The sequence below is a fragment of the Cricetulus griseus genome, chromosome 2, assembly GCF_003668045.3.
Source record: "Cricetulus griseus strain 17A/GY chromosome 2, alternate assembly CriGri-PICRH-1.0, whole genome shotgun sequence".
NCBI lineage: Eukaryota > Metazoa > Chordata > Mammalia > Rodentia > Cricetidae > Cricetulus > Cricetulus griseus.
In genome coordinates, this window is record NC_048595.1 from 270,418,101 (window position 1) to 270,434,403 (window position 16,303).

General features: G+C 44.9%; 1 protein-coding gene across 1 annotated transcript; it reads right to left on the minus strand.

The window, feature by feature from the left end:
• Nucleotides 1–4,201: 4,201 nt before the first annotated feature.
• Olig3 (oligodendrocyte transcription factor 3) lies at nucleotides 4,202–5,023 on the minus strand. Its single transcript, XM_027401885.1, has one exon. The coding sequence runs from the start codon at nucleotides 5,021–5,023 to the stop codon at nucleotides 4,202–4,204; it is 822 nt and encodes a 273-aa protein (XP_027257686.1).
• Between the last annotated feature and the right edge of the window lie 11,280 nt (nucleotides 5,024–16,303).

Sequence of the window (16,303 nt, forward strand, 5' to 3'; positions counted from 1 at the left end):
GCTCTTTCCCTAACTCCTCCTCTCCATCTTTTTCTCCTTCCATTCTTTCCCTCTCCGCAGATCTGCATCTCCCCACTTTCCTTCCCCCTAAACCTAGTGAGTGCAGGCCCAGCAAGGGCCCAAGTCTAGGACCATGGGAGAGGGGTAACCTGGACCTGGACCAGATACTTTCTCTTCGCATTTTCCTTTCCTGGGGGAGGTAGCCATCCATTGGACTTAAGGCTGGGGTGCAGGCAGTCTCCCTTGTCAAGAGGGAGACAAGAGGCAAGGGCTGTTCTAAGCAAGGGAATGGCTCTCTGTGCCCTGAGAGACTCTCAAGACATGAGGCTGAACTTCTGTGAGGAGTTCTTCAGATAAAGAATAGCCTGTTCTGCTTCAGGGTACCCAGTGTAGCTGAAAGTCTTCTGAGCTTCCAGCTCAGCCTGAAAGCCAGACTTTAGGGGCAGTTGTGGCCATGTCCCAGGGTCAGGCAGTAGGAAGAGTTCACTGGAGTCTCTGCTTGGGACCTGGAGAGCACAGAAACTTCTCTGGGTCTGAGTTAATGTTCCTAGAACCCACCATCTGTGTGGAGAAGATTTTGCTCTGTTTGCATTGTGTCCTGAGTACACCAGAGAGGTGACAGCACTTAGCTGGACCCAGAAGAGGGGGCAATGTATGGAGACGTGGGGGTTCCAGTCCTTGCAACTCAGCTGGGAAACCTTGGGTATCTCCAGCCCAGTCTGCCCTTTTGCCAGAGGTAAGACCAAGGCCTGTGAGTTGAGAGGGGGAAAGAGAGTGAGAGAGTGAGTCTCCTTGAGAACAATGATCTGGTACAGGCCCTGACTAAAGTCAACCTCACTTTTTCTTTCCTGGCTCACACAGAAGTGGTGTGTGTGTGTGTGTGTGTGTGTGTGTGTGTGTGTGTGTGTGTGTGTGTGTGACTTTCTGTTGAAGTTCACAATCAGTGGGAGGCTCTAAGACTTTCTAAGATGGGGTTTATTCCTCTCTTTTGAGTGCATAGCAGCTTCCAATGGGGAATGGAAGCCTCATAGTTGTGTTCCTAGATTGCATTTAAAAGTACTTTAAACTTGTGAACTTCTGGAGAATTTATGACTGAAACAGTCCTGGAGCAAGAACTATTTACATTCATTCACCTCAGTGTCATGTTGTGAGTGATTTGAGAGCTTAACAGGAGAAAAAAAATGCAAGCAAAGGTTAGCCTGTACACTCACACCCAGGGAACCAGCCAGACACCACATACACCCAACTCTCCCCAAGTGGTTCCTGGTGGTATGTCTCCCTTTTCAATAAATTCAAAAACCTGACTCCCAAGTGACCTTTCTGTGTGTTACTGCCATGTTTAAAGAAAGCCATGTCCCCTGGGCTGCTGAAAAGAGTTCTTAGGGCAGGGAAAGATCCTGGGATGTAAGATAGCCTCTATTCTCTTTCTCAAGAGGATTGTCTAGTTGCTCCTCCGGTGAACATCTGAAGGAGGCAGAATCCTGCACTTCAGATTCCTTTTGCCTCAGGTCTCCCAAGAGAGTAGACCTTACAGCCCATTAACTGGATCACTGAAGGCAACTAAGAAAGCTCAGGGCAGGAGCCAGCACACACATACACACACACACACACACACACACACACACACACACACACACACACACGGGGTGGGGGGGCATGCTGCTTCTATGAATACAGCTTGGCAGCTTGGCTTTATTCCCCTCCACCCTGTGCTCAAGTCTGGATGCTAGAGAAGAAGCCCAGCCTGAACCAGATGGGAGGCTAAGGGATCTTCCCTAGGGCCGGACTTGTGGACACAGGACTCAACAGAGGCAAGAGGCTCAGGAGTAAGTCAGTTTCCTGATTGATGAAGCCATCCCACCCCTCCCCCTTTTGAATAATAAACTCCTGGAAAGGCTGGAGGGCTGCCTTGTGTTGGTTTCAAATAAATCCTCAACAGGCTCTTTCCTCGAGCAGAGAAATGAATCACACTTGGGAAACAGATGATTATTCTGCCATTTGTCTGACTATAAGCCAAGGAGAAAGCTGCCTCCCTGGTGGACTCTACTTTGGTACTCCTCTCTAAGGCCTCTGCCGGTACATGGAGATAGAGGAGAGCAGGTGGCTAGAGGTTTTAGGCAGGCATCCCAGACCTAGCCAGTGGAGGGAAAGGGCTTTCTAACTTCACTCTTCTGCCTGGATACTGGAAAGAGATCCAGGGCCTTGCTGCCTACGAGGTGGTATTACAACCTACAGCAGAGACCCTGGGCCCCACACTGCAGTTGCACTGTCACCAGAACTCAGTTTCTTGTCTTCTTTCAGCAAAACAGCAGGCCTCTTGTTTATTCAAAAAGAATTTTGAGTGTTTCCACTGAAGGCATGGGAGGTGAGAGTGAAAAGCAAGATGGAATTGATGAAAATGACCCCTTGTTAGTCCACGTTTAAATTAAAAGCGCCCTGGTGTACTTGGCTAATCAGGACAGCAATCTTATAAGGAAGAGAGAACTAGGATGAATTCTTACTAAGAATCATTGGGATGCAAGGGCCCTGTGTTCATTTGCCTCCATCCAGGGCTCATTTACAAAGCAAAGGGAGTTTCCTTTCTCTTCCTGGCAGGCAGGCTGGGTGACTTTATTTGTTACCCTTTAAAACCTACTGGATTGTCAAAACCCACAGAGGTCATTTTAAAGAAAGAGGAACTTAACTTTATGGTTCATTCTTGTCTGTGGGCACCAGGCTGTGTCTCAGGCCCTGCCACCTTGAGCTTCTGGATTGCATTTTTGACTGCAATTCTTGAGTCTATAAGGATCTAACTACTGTAGAGAAAAGAAGAGCTCAAATAGGAAAGGAGTGCGTGTACAGACCATACTCCGTTTGAAGGACATTTACGTCCAATAACCAGCACCAAATTCAACCATTCTCTTTACTTGTGCAGGGCCAAAGAAAAATCTGCCATCAAAATCCCTCACCCACACCCAAGACACCATTTACTGGGCCCATGTTTCTTATCCCACAACTGCTCTTGATTAAAATTTTAGACAAAGGCAAAAAAACTGCATTTAAAGGTTCTTTTTTATTTGAAATCTCATCCAGAAACACTGGTTATTAATAAATATATCATAGTTATCAAGAATATATAAAAAATAAAGACAGGTATTGTCTTTGAAGCCCTAACAAAATAGTTCAAGCAAATGTTCAGGAAAATAAAAATGGCAGCCCTCCCCCAAACACAAAGTTCTCAAAGCCGAGGGATGACAGACAGAGCCAACCCCGCATGCAGAATAATTTGGCAAGGGGGTGGGGTGAGCTACTAGAGCGGGAGGGGGCCAGTTTTCTAGCCTCTGGTCCCTTGGAACAGCCCTAAGGTTGTAATGAAATTTGAGGGACAGAGACAGACTTGGACTTGGGGAAAAGCGCATGTGCATTGAGCATGATGAGTCTTTGCACTCTGGCCCCCTTTTCATTTCATACAGCCACAGACAGATAGATACACGGAGTACTTTGGAGAATTCACTAATAAATCCTTGTTGCAAGGAAAACGGCACTATGGCCTGCACAACATGTTTAGACAAGATTCATTTAGAAGCGTACATGCATTCTTTTGACCTATATTGCGTGGTAAAGAAAACCCACTTAGGAGTTTCATGCCCTGGATGGAAGCTGAAATTCAAAACTTGAATTCTGACTCTCTCTCTCTCTCTCTCTCTCTCTCTCTCTCTCTCTCTCTCTCAAAAAAAAAAAAAAAAACCTTAAGGACAGAGACAACCATAACTGCATCTATCTCGATGAAATATTTACATTTGCTTTGCACAAAAGGGATGACCTTTTTCCTCCAAGAGAAGAACACAGCTAGAGAAAGCCCTCTCCAAGTTCCTTCGCGAGTTTTTTAACTCCACCGATCCCGTTTTTAACAAATGCAGTTTTGACAAGAGCATATGGCAGTGAGAAATACTGGCGCTGCATGAGGAAAAGAAGCATGCATGCAAAACACGACGTTGGGTTCCAGTCCCCATTCGCTAACACCTAGATATCCCAGTTTGGTTTTGGTACGCCCAGCTGGGGTGGGTCAAGTAGGATCTAGATTTCTAGGGCCGCTGGTGTGGCCCGGGAGCCGTGTGCCCACCCTCCCGCAGGCCAAGCAGTCTCCCCTTCCCTCCTGGCCCGGCACCGCGACCCCTGCCTCAGCTCTCCCTTTCTCCTCCCGGCCGGGCAGGCCTGAGGCTCACTTGAGCAAGTCCTTGGACTCAGTGGACAGCCGGGCCATGTTGGCAGTGGAGAGGGCGGACAGGTGCGGCGGCGGTGGCATTTGGCAGATGGTGCAAGGGCAGGGCAGCCCCGCCCAGTGCTGAAAGCCACTGCCCAGCTGCAGCGCGGGCGGCGTGGAGGGCGCCTTGAGCAGCGAGTGGGGAGGTCGGATGGTACCGATGGCCGGCAGGGAGGCAGCGGACAGCGGGGATGTGGCATTGCCAGACGAGAGCGCGCCGCCCAGGATGGGGTGCACCGGGTGCACGGCGTTCGCTGCGTGTGCCGGGTGGCCCGCTGAGTGCCCCACAGTCCCACAGTGGAAGGCCGAGTGGTGACCCCCGTAGATCTCGCCAACCAACCTCTTCATCTCCTCCAGCGAGCTGGTGAGCATGAGGATGTAGTTTCTAGCTAGCAGCAGAGTGGCGATCTTGGAGAGCTTGCGCACCGAGGGCCCGTGCGCATAGGGCATGACCTCGCGCAGACCGTCCATGGCGAGGTTCAGGTCGTGCATCCTCTTGCGCTCGCGTCCGTTGATCTTCAGCCGCAACTGCTGAAGATCCTGCTCCGACAGCTGCTTCTTGATTTTGTACTTGCTGCTTTCTCCGGCGGCCTTGGCGCCAGCTCGCGAGAGGCTTTCCCCAGGCATCTTCTGCACCATATCGCCCTGTGTGGATGAGACCGAGTTGAGACGGCTCTCCTGGTGGTGGTGATGGTGGCGGTGGTGGTGGTCTCTTAGGTACATCTCATCCATGTCGGGAGATGACGCTCTGCTGGAGACAGAGCTCGAATCAGAATTCATTTTATTAGAGAAGATGTGACCTTATGGTTGAGGAGGCTTTGGGCGGGAAATTAAAGAGAATCTTGAGTTAAAAAAAAAAAAAATCGGAAGGTCCAGCAACCCACTTCTCAGTTGTAAGACGGAAGAACAGTCAGGGTATTGCCTTGCCCCGCCTCTCTCCCTCCCCGCTCCCCTTCCAATCTTCCTCTTGGGTTTAGCTGTTTCCTGCACTGCTCGTCGGTGTGCCTGAACTAACCTCTTGCTGTAAAAGAGGGGCTTTTATAGTGCTGCAGCGGAGAAAAGAGACAAAAGGAGCCCTCCTATCTATCCTGGGCTGGTTAAGATGACGTGCCATCATTCAGGGCGGTGCGCTTTGCTGTCCCATTTAGCAAGGATTCCTATTCATATTCATTGTGGGGCCGCCCTGGGACACCTCTGCTTGGAACCGCAAGGAGCCCCCAGGCACAAAACCCTTTGAGTGACACACTCACCGCTGCAGCTCCGGACTTCTTGTTTTTGTTCTTTTTTTTTTTCTTCCATTCCATCCCTTTACTCCATTTTCTCTAATCAAATTTTGCACTTAAAATGAAGGACAGGAACAGAAGTCGACTGGAAGATTGTTTTTGGTTGTTTGTTTTAATTTGAAGAGAGGAGTTGAGTTGTTCCCTAGTTTAGAGAAATGTGGGTAAAAACAGCTCTCAATAAAAAGATACAAGGGACAGAGGAGCCAAAGCAGAGCAGGTTCAACCAGGGGGCTGGAGGCTTCACTGCCTGAATTTCCTTCATTGACGCTTTCTCCCTAAACACCAATAGTCAGTTAATTTTGTTTACTTGACCTTTCTGGTGTGATTTCAAAGACATGTGCCTATTTGGCAATGGGTTTTTGCCCTTGATATTATTGTGAGGGAGAGACCTCTCACTGTTTACTTCTTTTACGTTAAAAAAAAAAAACTTATTGTAGGAATTTCTGTTTTGTACATTTCTTTAACTTCTAAGCTATAGAACGAGGGGAGGGGGAACAAAAACCCCCAAAGTTGCATAAAAATCTATCGTGAGGGAAAACTTAGGAAGGAAAGGGAGTGAAGAGAACCCGGAGAGAGTTAGGGGTTAGAATGATTCTAAGATCTCAAGACCGAGCTTTAGGGTTCAAGCTTCCTGGATCCTGCTGCTTGCACAGACACTACTGGGGTCACCAGCAGTCTTTGCCTCTTGTTCCACGGTGTGTGTGTGTTGGGGTGGGGTGAGGGCGGTCTTTGGCGCAAGGCAAAGAGCATCCAGAGCTCTCAGCAGGAGACCACCTGAAGCCGCCCAGTGACAGCGGGCTGGGGATGAGCAGAGCAGGATTTGAGGGTAAAATAAAAAGTGTGACTCTGTGTGTGTGTGTGTGTGTGTGTGTGTGTGAGAGAGAGAGAGAGAGAGAGAGAGAGAGAGAGAGAGAGAGAGAGAGAGAGAGAGAGAGAGAGAGACTGCGGGTGTCTGTGTAATCACAGGACTTGTGTGCGCTGTGGCTTCTGAAAATTAACATGGAGCCTGGAGTTTACTGCGATCGACGCAAGTGCATAAATGGGCGCAGAACCCCCATTTCTCTTTGCTGTTCTCTTTGCTCTTTGTCAATCAAAAATTTCTCTGTAGTACGGGAGGCAGGGATACAGAAATCTCTAGAAAGAAAAGAGTCTTGGGCAGTGGTGGCCCCTTGAAGCAGCTGGGCACTCATCGCTCCTCGCTTACAAATGCTAGGAACAAAAGCTAGGTTAAGGCAGTAGTCTGTGTAGAAAGTGAGGGACTGACTTATACACTGGAATCTCAGGGTAGACATCCTTGCCTTGCTGTCAGTGGGAAAACCCGAAAGAAGAAGCTTCATTTCCTACAAATGCAAATCAGGCCGTCAGCAAGGAGTACCCCCAGGTCTGGAGTTTGCACACCTAGAGAGGTTGTGCATACTGATACATGGCCCTCTGTGCTGTGAGACTCTCTCTAGCTCTCTACGAACTGGATGCAGACTGAATGATGGGGTGAATGTTTTTCCACACTGACCTGGTTTCTTTCCTGTAAAAGAAATGAAATTTTGATCAACAGTTCCTGTGAGGACAGGTTTCTAATGCCCTTGAAGACTGGACTCAAAAGTCTTCCATTGCTCACACCTCAGTCGAAGAAAAGTTCCTTAAAACGAAGCATCCAAGCGTTTTCATGTAGGGTGGAAAGATAAATGCCCCAAAGCATTTCTAATTTCTGAGCGAAAGGAAACTCGTAAGTCTCCAGATTGGTCTATTTTGGCTAAGATGCTGACATCCCACCTGCGGTTTAACAGCAAAGTGGTTGCCCCACAACGTGGTTCCAGGTAGTAGACACAGTCCTTGGAAGCGAATTTGCTGCTCAGCTGCAGATTAAGGGGTGGAAAGGGGGACGGAGAGCGTCCCTGGAAGAAAAGCGATTTCCAAGCCCGGGTGCACCGGTCTGTTTCTGCTATCCCAGGAACATCCATCCTAATTTTGAGTATTCGTGCCCTGTTCTCACCCCTAAACCGAAAACGCTGCGCTGGGCTTTACGTTTCGAAATAGCAAAATCTAGCTAGATTTACAGAGTTTCGAAATGAGGGAGTAGAAAACAGTCATAAAGATGTAAAGCGCATTCATTTTTTTTTAAAAAAGTTCCAATTGCATCAGTAGACAATGAAAAATAAAGTTCATAGTGTCCTCATGTTAGTCAAGAAGGTCAGGGAATAAAATAGGGGAGGAACCAGTAGCTTTCCGGACTGCAAACACCGGAACCTAGTTCCAGGAATCCCAACCAAAAACATGGATAGTGCTGGAAAGACACATCGCGGGGAGAGGCTGCACTGGACCAAAAAGGGCTGCTATGGACATTGCCGACCGCCCCCACCCCCACAACACACACACACACACACACACAAACACAAACACACACACACACACACACACACACACACACACACACACACACTCACACACACACACACACACAGACACCAGGGGCCAGGATATTTAGCTGCAATAAACTCGAGGAGCCTGAACTGAAGCTGGAGGTGGGGTTGGGAATCTCAGGTGTTTTGCTTGGGGCTTAAAGCCAGAGGCAGTGCCTTGTGCTCCTTGACTTTCTGTCTGTCCTGGGCTCTGTATTCCCCAAGAAGGCGCTAAGTCAAAGTGGGGTAGTCCAAGATCCAGTGTCCCACCCAGATACATACTTTTGGTGAGGGCTTCAAAGTTGGCTAGTTTCCCCTTTTCCTTCTTTCTGAGGAGTTACCAGCTAGGAGAGGATGTCTGAACTAAAGATGCCACCACCTCCCTCACCAACACTTGCTTGGGACCAAAAGGTGGAGGCTCTTCTTGCGACTGGTCTCATCGGGTTGTTTTTAGGTCTTCAGAGTTCACGGATTTTAGCCGCCTAAACCCTGCGCAAAAGTCCTGAGCACAGGAGCCAGTTAGGACCCTCAGAACAAACACATAGTGTTGCTTGCCATCGGGTGCTGTGTCTAAAGGAGACAGTAAGGCAGACTGTTTAGGATACAGCCACCTAAAGAGGCCTCTCAGCCACAGAAGCCTGAGGACCTGGGCGGTGACCTTGGCCCTGGCCATGGGCTGATTCAGACGCTTACAAGTAGGCAGGAAGAGCGAGTTAGAGGGGTTGAGGTGGCGGCAACCTAGTGGGGACCAGCTCCCTGGGGCTAACCCCCCACCCCCACCCCTGGTCGCCCTAGCAGACAAAAGGCTGAAGCTCCTTGACCTGGGGTCTGCCTCTCAACAGGTGCATTCCAAGACTTAGGGATCCTGAGGACACTCTAGCCCGTGATGACTTTGGGAAGGGCCTGGGAGTGGCGGAGCCTTCCTGCAACATCTGAGAGCAGTGGATTGGCCCGGGGACTGTCTATCAAGAGTTACCTAGAGGTCCCTGGGCTTCTAGTGTGCACAGCCTCAGCTCTGCAGCCTGGGGCTGGGTGGCTCTGAGTCCCCAGGGACCGAGAGCTCCAGGGGCTGTTCAGCTCTGCCAGTGCCCCCCTCCCCCCAGGATTGCCACGGACTGTTTCTTACCAGATACCCAGTGCGTGCCGCCTGGTGCCTGATGCCTGCCGCTCGGCAGCTCCAGCAACTGAGTTCTCTCCAGCATCTGTCTGCTCAGTCCGAGGCTGCTGAGATTTTGCCTGAGCAGCGAACCCTCACCCCCGCCCTCACCCCCTGCCAGAGCCCTGAAGCAAACGAAGCCACAGCTGACCCGCAGGGAGGCAGCTAAGAGGGCAGGTCAATCCGCTATTATAGTATAGGGGCTATTTCTCACCAAGCTGCAAACTTGACTGCCAGAAACTTTGGCTGAAATCGAAAGGCAAAGGGCCTTTCCAAAACAAATCGAAGAAAACGGAAAACCTATATATTTCTAATGTGCCCTTCTCCAGAAACCGGGAACAGTGTAAAACTGGCTGAACGCATGAATCGACTTCTCAGGGAGTGTTTTCTTTAGCCCAGTGAAGCAATAACTTTACTATAGCAGCTGGGGGCGGGGGGGGATTTACTCGGACTACAAAATCAGTTAATTAAAGTTTAACAAATTAAAATCATCAACATAAACCACAGTGGAGAAGGATCTCTTCTGGCCGAAACTTATCCAAGGAGATGGAACATCAAAACCCAAGCTTCGGCATATCTCTGCATCAAATCCCAGAAATCCCAGAGAAGCTTCTAGGGTCGCCAGGATGCTTCTGGACACACTGACTGGAGCTGGTCGGCTTCCTGAGTTTCTGTGCGTTTTACACAATGTCCTGAAAACGTGCTGATTCGCCTAGTCTTTACGTTCATTTGGTTTAAAATCCGATTTTTATCCTGGGAAATAGCAGGCGCTGAAAGATGAAAATTTTGTGATGCAGTAGTAACTAACCTCCCTTTGAAATGTTGAGTGTAGGATTGAATGGTGAACTCTCAGAATAGGGCAAAATGATAGGGCATTAATGATGTGAGTATATAAACATGTTATTAATACACGCTATAACTAGAAGTTTGGTTTTAATGATGCAAGGCTGGCTGGAACTTTCAGACTGAATAAATTCATTTAAAGACTTTTAAAGACAAAGGAGATAGGGACTTCAGAGTTTGTTTGTAGGGTTTTGTTCAATTAGTGAGCATACTGGGGATTGTTTTCCTTCCTTTTCTTTTTGGTTGACAGCTGCTCAATGGCCAATATCTCTCCGAGTTCTGACCCTGTGGAAAGCACACACATGGAAAATATTGTTTCCTCATGATCGGAAAGTATAGGTTGATTTAAACACTACTGATGATTAATCACATAAATTGATGAGCTCTATTAAAATTTGCATACCTACACACACATTCTTGGCACGTACCCTGACACCTTTGGATTTGCAGCTCTATTAATACTAATATTTTAAGAATCAGTAACAGATGAGATTCTAATAGTATCTTATTGTTGTTAATTTACTTCTTTTATGAATAGATGGTTAAAGCCTCTTTGTAAATTTTGATACCTTAATGTAAAAATAGCACAGAATACAAACTTCTGCCTTTTAGTTTTGAAGATTAATGGATTATTTTCTTATATATTCGATTAAATAGTTGAATTGAACATGTATTTTGAAATCATTTACTGAAGTGTTTAAGAATTTTAGTTTTGTGTTAGAGGTTGTTATCTTATGTAGTATGCTTATTTTTCATTTGTGTTTAGTGATATACACACCTATGTACAATGCAGTTATAAACCACAAATGAAACTCAGGGCATCTAGGTGTCCTGTCACACACCTGTACTTGAGAAGCAGAGGCAGGAAGACTGCCACAGTTTGATGCTAGCCTGGGCTGCATAAAAAATTATAGACTGTTCAGTGCTTCATAAGAAGACTCGGTCTCAAACAATAAGAAAAACAAAACAACTCAAACAATTGGACAAGAAAGCAAAAAAAAAAAGTGCATAGAAGAACAAAATAAAAGTGTTCTTCACATTTATCACAATACATTGAATTAACCTTATGACATGTACCTATATTTGTAAAATCTGTAATTCCCATGTATATTTGCATAACATCAAACTTTGTTGCATGTTTGAAGCTCCTGACTTTGAAATTATTTTTCAGATGCTTGCTAATAAAGACAAGTGGATATACTGACACACATTTGTAAGCATGGTAGTTTGATGTGTCTTCTTCATTGCTTTAACTCCTACCTAATAGAGATTTGTGAATATTTAAGAAAATTGTAATTTAGAATTCTGCCACTGAATCTTGAAAAGTTAAAATGACATTTTTCAAAATTCAAAATTTGAAGGTCTGTGTATCGACCTGGCATCATAAATAAAAATATAATATAAAAATGTAATTAATGGCCCTTTCTCATGGGCTCATTGAGTGTTTTCTATCTATAGATACGTTTGTTTGCATAATGCCAGCACTCAGAATGAAAAGTAAGAAAATTAAAATTGTCAATTGCAATATTGACTGAATTTTCATTTTTAAATTTATTTCATGTTAGAGTATATAATTTTTCTTATCCATGTAATTCAAGTTTTATGCTGTTTTTAATTTTTATTTTGTGGAATTGGGTGAAGATGACAGGGGAAAGTAGACTGGATAATACAAATTACCCAAAATCTCTAGATATTCATCGTTCTGTATCTGACTTGTGAGACAGGTTGAATATCCTCTTTAGCAACAGATTATTCAGTAACCTTTTATAGTTTGTGACACATTAATTTTATGACATAAAAAGGATAGTGGAAATTATTATCACACTGTCATGATAATTATTGATGAAAGAAAACTGGTAAGTTTCCAGATCCTCATTTTTTTCTAGTAGCTTTTCATACCTTTGATGATAAGAAATAGCTGAATATTTGACTATTTATAACCACAGAAGTATTTCAGTTAGGCATTTAACATAATCCACTCCATTATAGCAAATGCAATAAATTCTAGTAGGCTTTTAGATAATAACACTTTATAAAGAAGGAGAAAGAGAAGAATAATTAGAAAATACTGTGTAGATAGTCTAGTTCAAAAGACATAAATTCAGTCCTACTCTTAGTACCTTTTATGGAGATGTCTACATGAAAGTATTCCCCAAATACACATTAGCTTTACATAGAGTTTGTAATGTTGGGTTTTATTTTAATCTGGAAACAATTTGTGCCTATTTTCCAAAGGTACAGTGCTAATATTGCTCAAATGACAACTCTGGCATTCTCATTAACTGTGCATGAAACCTGCAACACACGTTGAGCCAGCCAAGGAGGAGACTAGTGATATTCAGGCAGAGCACTTCAAAGTGTGTTTCAGAAATGACTGAAGACACAGAATATAAAACTGGTGGAAACTTCATACAGAAACCCTAACTAAAAATCAAACAAACAAACAACAACAAAACCAGCAGCTTTTAAAAGTCATACTTTAAAGCTAGGCTTAGCGGCACACCGGTGATCCAGCATTTGTGAAGTAGAAACAGAAGGATCATGAAATCAAGGCTTCCCCTTGTTATATAGCAAGTTCAAGGCCACTCTACATAAGACTAGATGAGACACTGCCCTCAAGAACAAAAATAATTAAAGTAATTCACTGTATTTGTTGCTGTAACCAATGAGAAAACAAAACAAGACACACACACACACACACACACACACACATATATATATACAGACTTGTCAGTAACCACTAGGATTATGCAAACATATTCATAGTCTTCCTTTTTATATCTAGTTTTCATTGTCTGTCTCCTAACAGACACCTAGTGGACAGGTTTCCCTGGGCTTACATTGAGTTCTTCAGGGCTTTTGTCAGTGATTTTGACTGACTCAGTGGAATGTTCTAGAGTACTGTAATAACACTGGAAGACAGAAGCCTCCCCCCCTTTTTTGATTTTTGTTTTTTGTTTTTTGTAAAAATCTGGATGACAGCTGGAGAGATACCTCAGTGATTAAAAGCACTGGCTGTTCTCCCAGAGGACCTGGGTTCCATTCTCAGAACCCACATGGTGGCTCTCACAAACATCTGTAATTCCAGTTCTAGGGGATCCGGTCCCTTCTTTCTGGCCTTTGAAGGTACCAATTCAGGAACACATAGTGCTGCACAGACATACATGCAGACAAAACACTCATACATGTAAACAAACACACACAAAAAAACTTGCTTTTTTTTTTTTTTTTAAAGCCAGATGACTACTATCCAGGGCTCCAATACAAGTTGGTTTAAGAATCCAGTTACCACATTACCCACCCCAATAGATACACAACCACACATAAACAATACAATAACACACACACACACACACACACACACACACACACACACACACACACACACACGGAGGGCCTAATGGGGCTAATAAAAGTATTTGTTGTTCAAGCATGAAGACCAAGGTTTAAACCCTCTGCACCACCGACAATGGTGGGCAGACATGGTTGTGTGGCTCTACTTCCAGCACTGTGGGGTAGGACAGAGGTTTGCTGAAGAATCTCACTGAAGCTTGCTGGCTGTTCTAAATTCAGTGGGAAGACCCATTTCAAGTTAGGGTAGTGGAGGTTGAGAGCGATAGAACAGGATATCCAGTGTCTTCTTCTGGCCTTTAGATAATGCTCGTGTAGTTATCTCTCTACCCATTTGTATGTACCACACATGCCCACAACACACATACAACATACACAAACACACATACATACACAGTACAAGAACACAATTACTGTCAGTTGACCATTCTAATACCTCTAGTGTGGGACTCTCATGTTCTTGGCTCTGAATGGCAGTACTATGGCAGTACTCACATCTACATTCCAGGGAGCGTGAAAGAGAAAAGAGATAAAGAGGAAAAGGACCAACATCACACAGTGTTGGCAACAGAACCATCTAGCTTCAGCATCTTCAGCAGGGAAAGTTTTGATAAAAGGAACTGCCTACTTGAAAGACCTTTTGGAAGATCCAAAGAATTTTTGGAGTGGGCTTTACTAGGTCTCCAGGCCTTTCAACTGTGTGAACAGCTCACTAGGAGTTTCTGCTTTTTGGGTTGTAGGTTGTGTTGGTTAGATTTTTTGCTGTGACTCATATACTTAACATAAAGGAAGAAAGGTTTATTTTGGCTCTCGGTTTACCATGGTCCAAAAGAGTAGATTACATTGTGATGGAGAAGGCGGCAACAGATAGGGAGAAAGGGCCAGGGGTAAGATACTTCCAAGGACTTTTTCTAGTGACCTACTTTCTCCAATCAGGCCTCACCCTATAAAGTTCTCAGATGCTAAAGAAAATGGCACCACCATCTTGGGACCAAGTATTTAAAACATGAGCCTGTGAGGGATGTTCTATATCTAAATGATAGCACCATTTGAGTTATGAATTTAATAGAGAGCATATAGAGTATAAAATGATTCAAGGTTTGGGAAGATAGAGTCAAGAAGAAATTGTCATAGTTGACTGGTTAACTAGAGGAAGGAGAATTGCTGAGCCTTTGCTTACGAGGTTCAAACAAACCTCATGGTAGCTTGCTAACTAGTACTGTCAGAGGAGCAGAGCCCAAAGTATTGTGGATAAATGACAGAAGCAGACAACTGTCTGCTCAAGCCTGTCTACTGTTAAACAACTTCTAGATGTCTGCATTCTTAGAATTAACTCTGTGTTTGGCTTACTCTGGTGGAATCTGAGCAGGAATGTGATTAGAAGTTCTAGGATCCTTTCATGTTTTTTTGCCATATTTCCTTTATGACCACCCTGGAACCATGCAGTTGGTAGCAATGTCTCAGGTCTTTGCAAGTCTCTAGGCCCATGCAATTCACAGTAATCACATAGGTCTTTGCAAGGCCCTAGGCCTCCAGATTACAGTCAGAGCAGAACCACCCTAGCAGCTGGACCATTTTATAGGAACTCTCACATGTACAAAAAATTGAGAATTCCTATGTTTTACATGTTGTTTACATGTTTTACATTTTGTTTTAATTTTTTCTTGTTAGAGAAATCTTGTAACATGATCTTGTCTAGATATAGGATAAACCTTTTACAAGTGTTTCATAAAGCACAATACTGAGATATGTAGGATGGACTAATATTTATGAGTGATGAAGAGTTAACCCAGGCTAAAGAACATGTAGTGACCATCTTTTGCCCCCTCCCAGTCCTCTACACATGGCATGCTTAGCTAGATTTGTATCAATAAAATTTTGATTCTGTGGGATCAGGATATTGCCATGTCTCAGCACCTGAGAAGGCTGTTAAACAGGCACAAGCCTGTACATTACAGAAGTAGCAAGGAAGCCAACGTGGATGATGTAGAGTGAAGGAAAGAGATGTGGTGGTTGAGCGGAAACTCTGGGTGAACAGCATCAGCTGAAGATGCAGAATGCACAAAGCTCAGCAGGCAACTGCAGGATCTATTCCAAAGTGAGAACTTGGGTTTTTACTGTGCATAAGCATAGAAGCCCTGAGATTGTTTAGAAGTCAATTTCTGTGCTAAGGGGAAAAGACAGAAAGGTCAAAGCTAAAACAAACAAACAAAAAACCCAAATCCAACTAGGAGGCTCTTGTACAAATACAAGAGTGGAGCAATGGTAGCTTATTGTACTTGTTGAAGAAGTACAAAGAAGTAATCAGATCCTAGACGTGGTTCAAAAGGTGAGCCAACAAGATCTGTTCAGTGTTGTGGTTTGCATAGTGCTTGTCCCGCTACAGGCTCTTACATTTAGAACTTGGTTCCTGGGATAACAGTATTGGGAGATGGTGGACTTTTAAGAGTTGGAGCCTACTGGAGGTCCTTATATTAATTGCAGACATGCCCTCAAAGTAGTTTAAAGTATTTCTCATGAGACTAGCTAGTTATTGCCTTGCCCAAGGGGTTATAAAAGCTTGTTAGGTCTCACCTAGCCATTTTTGGCTTCCTCTTTCCTCATTTTTCTCTTCCTCTTCCACTTGCTTCCATGTGTGCTCATACCACGGCTGTCCGCCATAATGCTGCACAAGTGAAAGCTGTTCTCCCAGTGCTCAGTTGATTGAAGTCCCATGCATTGAACAAAGTTTACAATTGTGAATTAAATAACTGATGCATCACAAGAGATTGAATGCAGATAAAGATGAGAGAGAACATCTCAAAGTCTGGACCTTCTTGGTGGCCTGTGGATGGAAGGAACAAAAGGAGGAAACAGAGATGAAGGTGGAGAAGGGGCAGACATGAAGGTAGCCTAGTCACTGGCGGGATGGGCATAAAGGTGGTGGAGGCAGCCTAGACACTGGGTGGGCATGAAGATGATGGAGGTAGCCTAGTTACTAGGTGAGGGGCAGGAATGCTCTTAAGGCAGATATTAGAACTCTAGCCTCTGC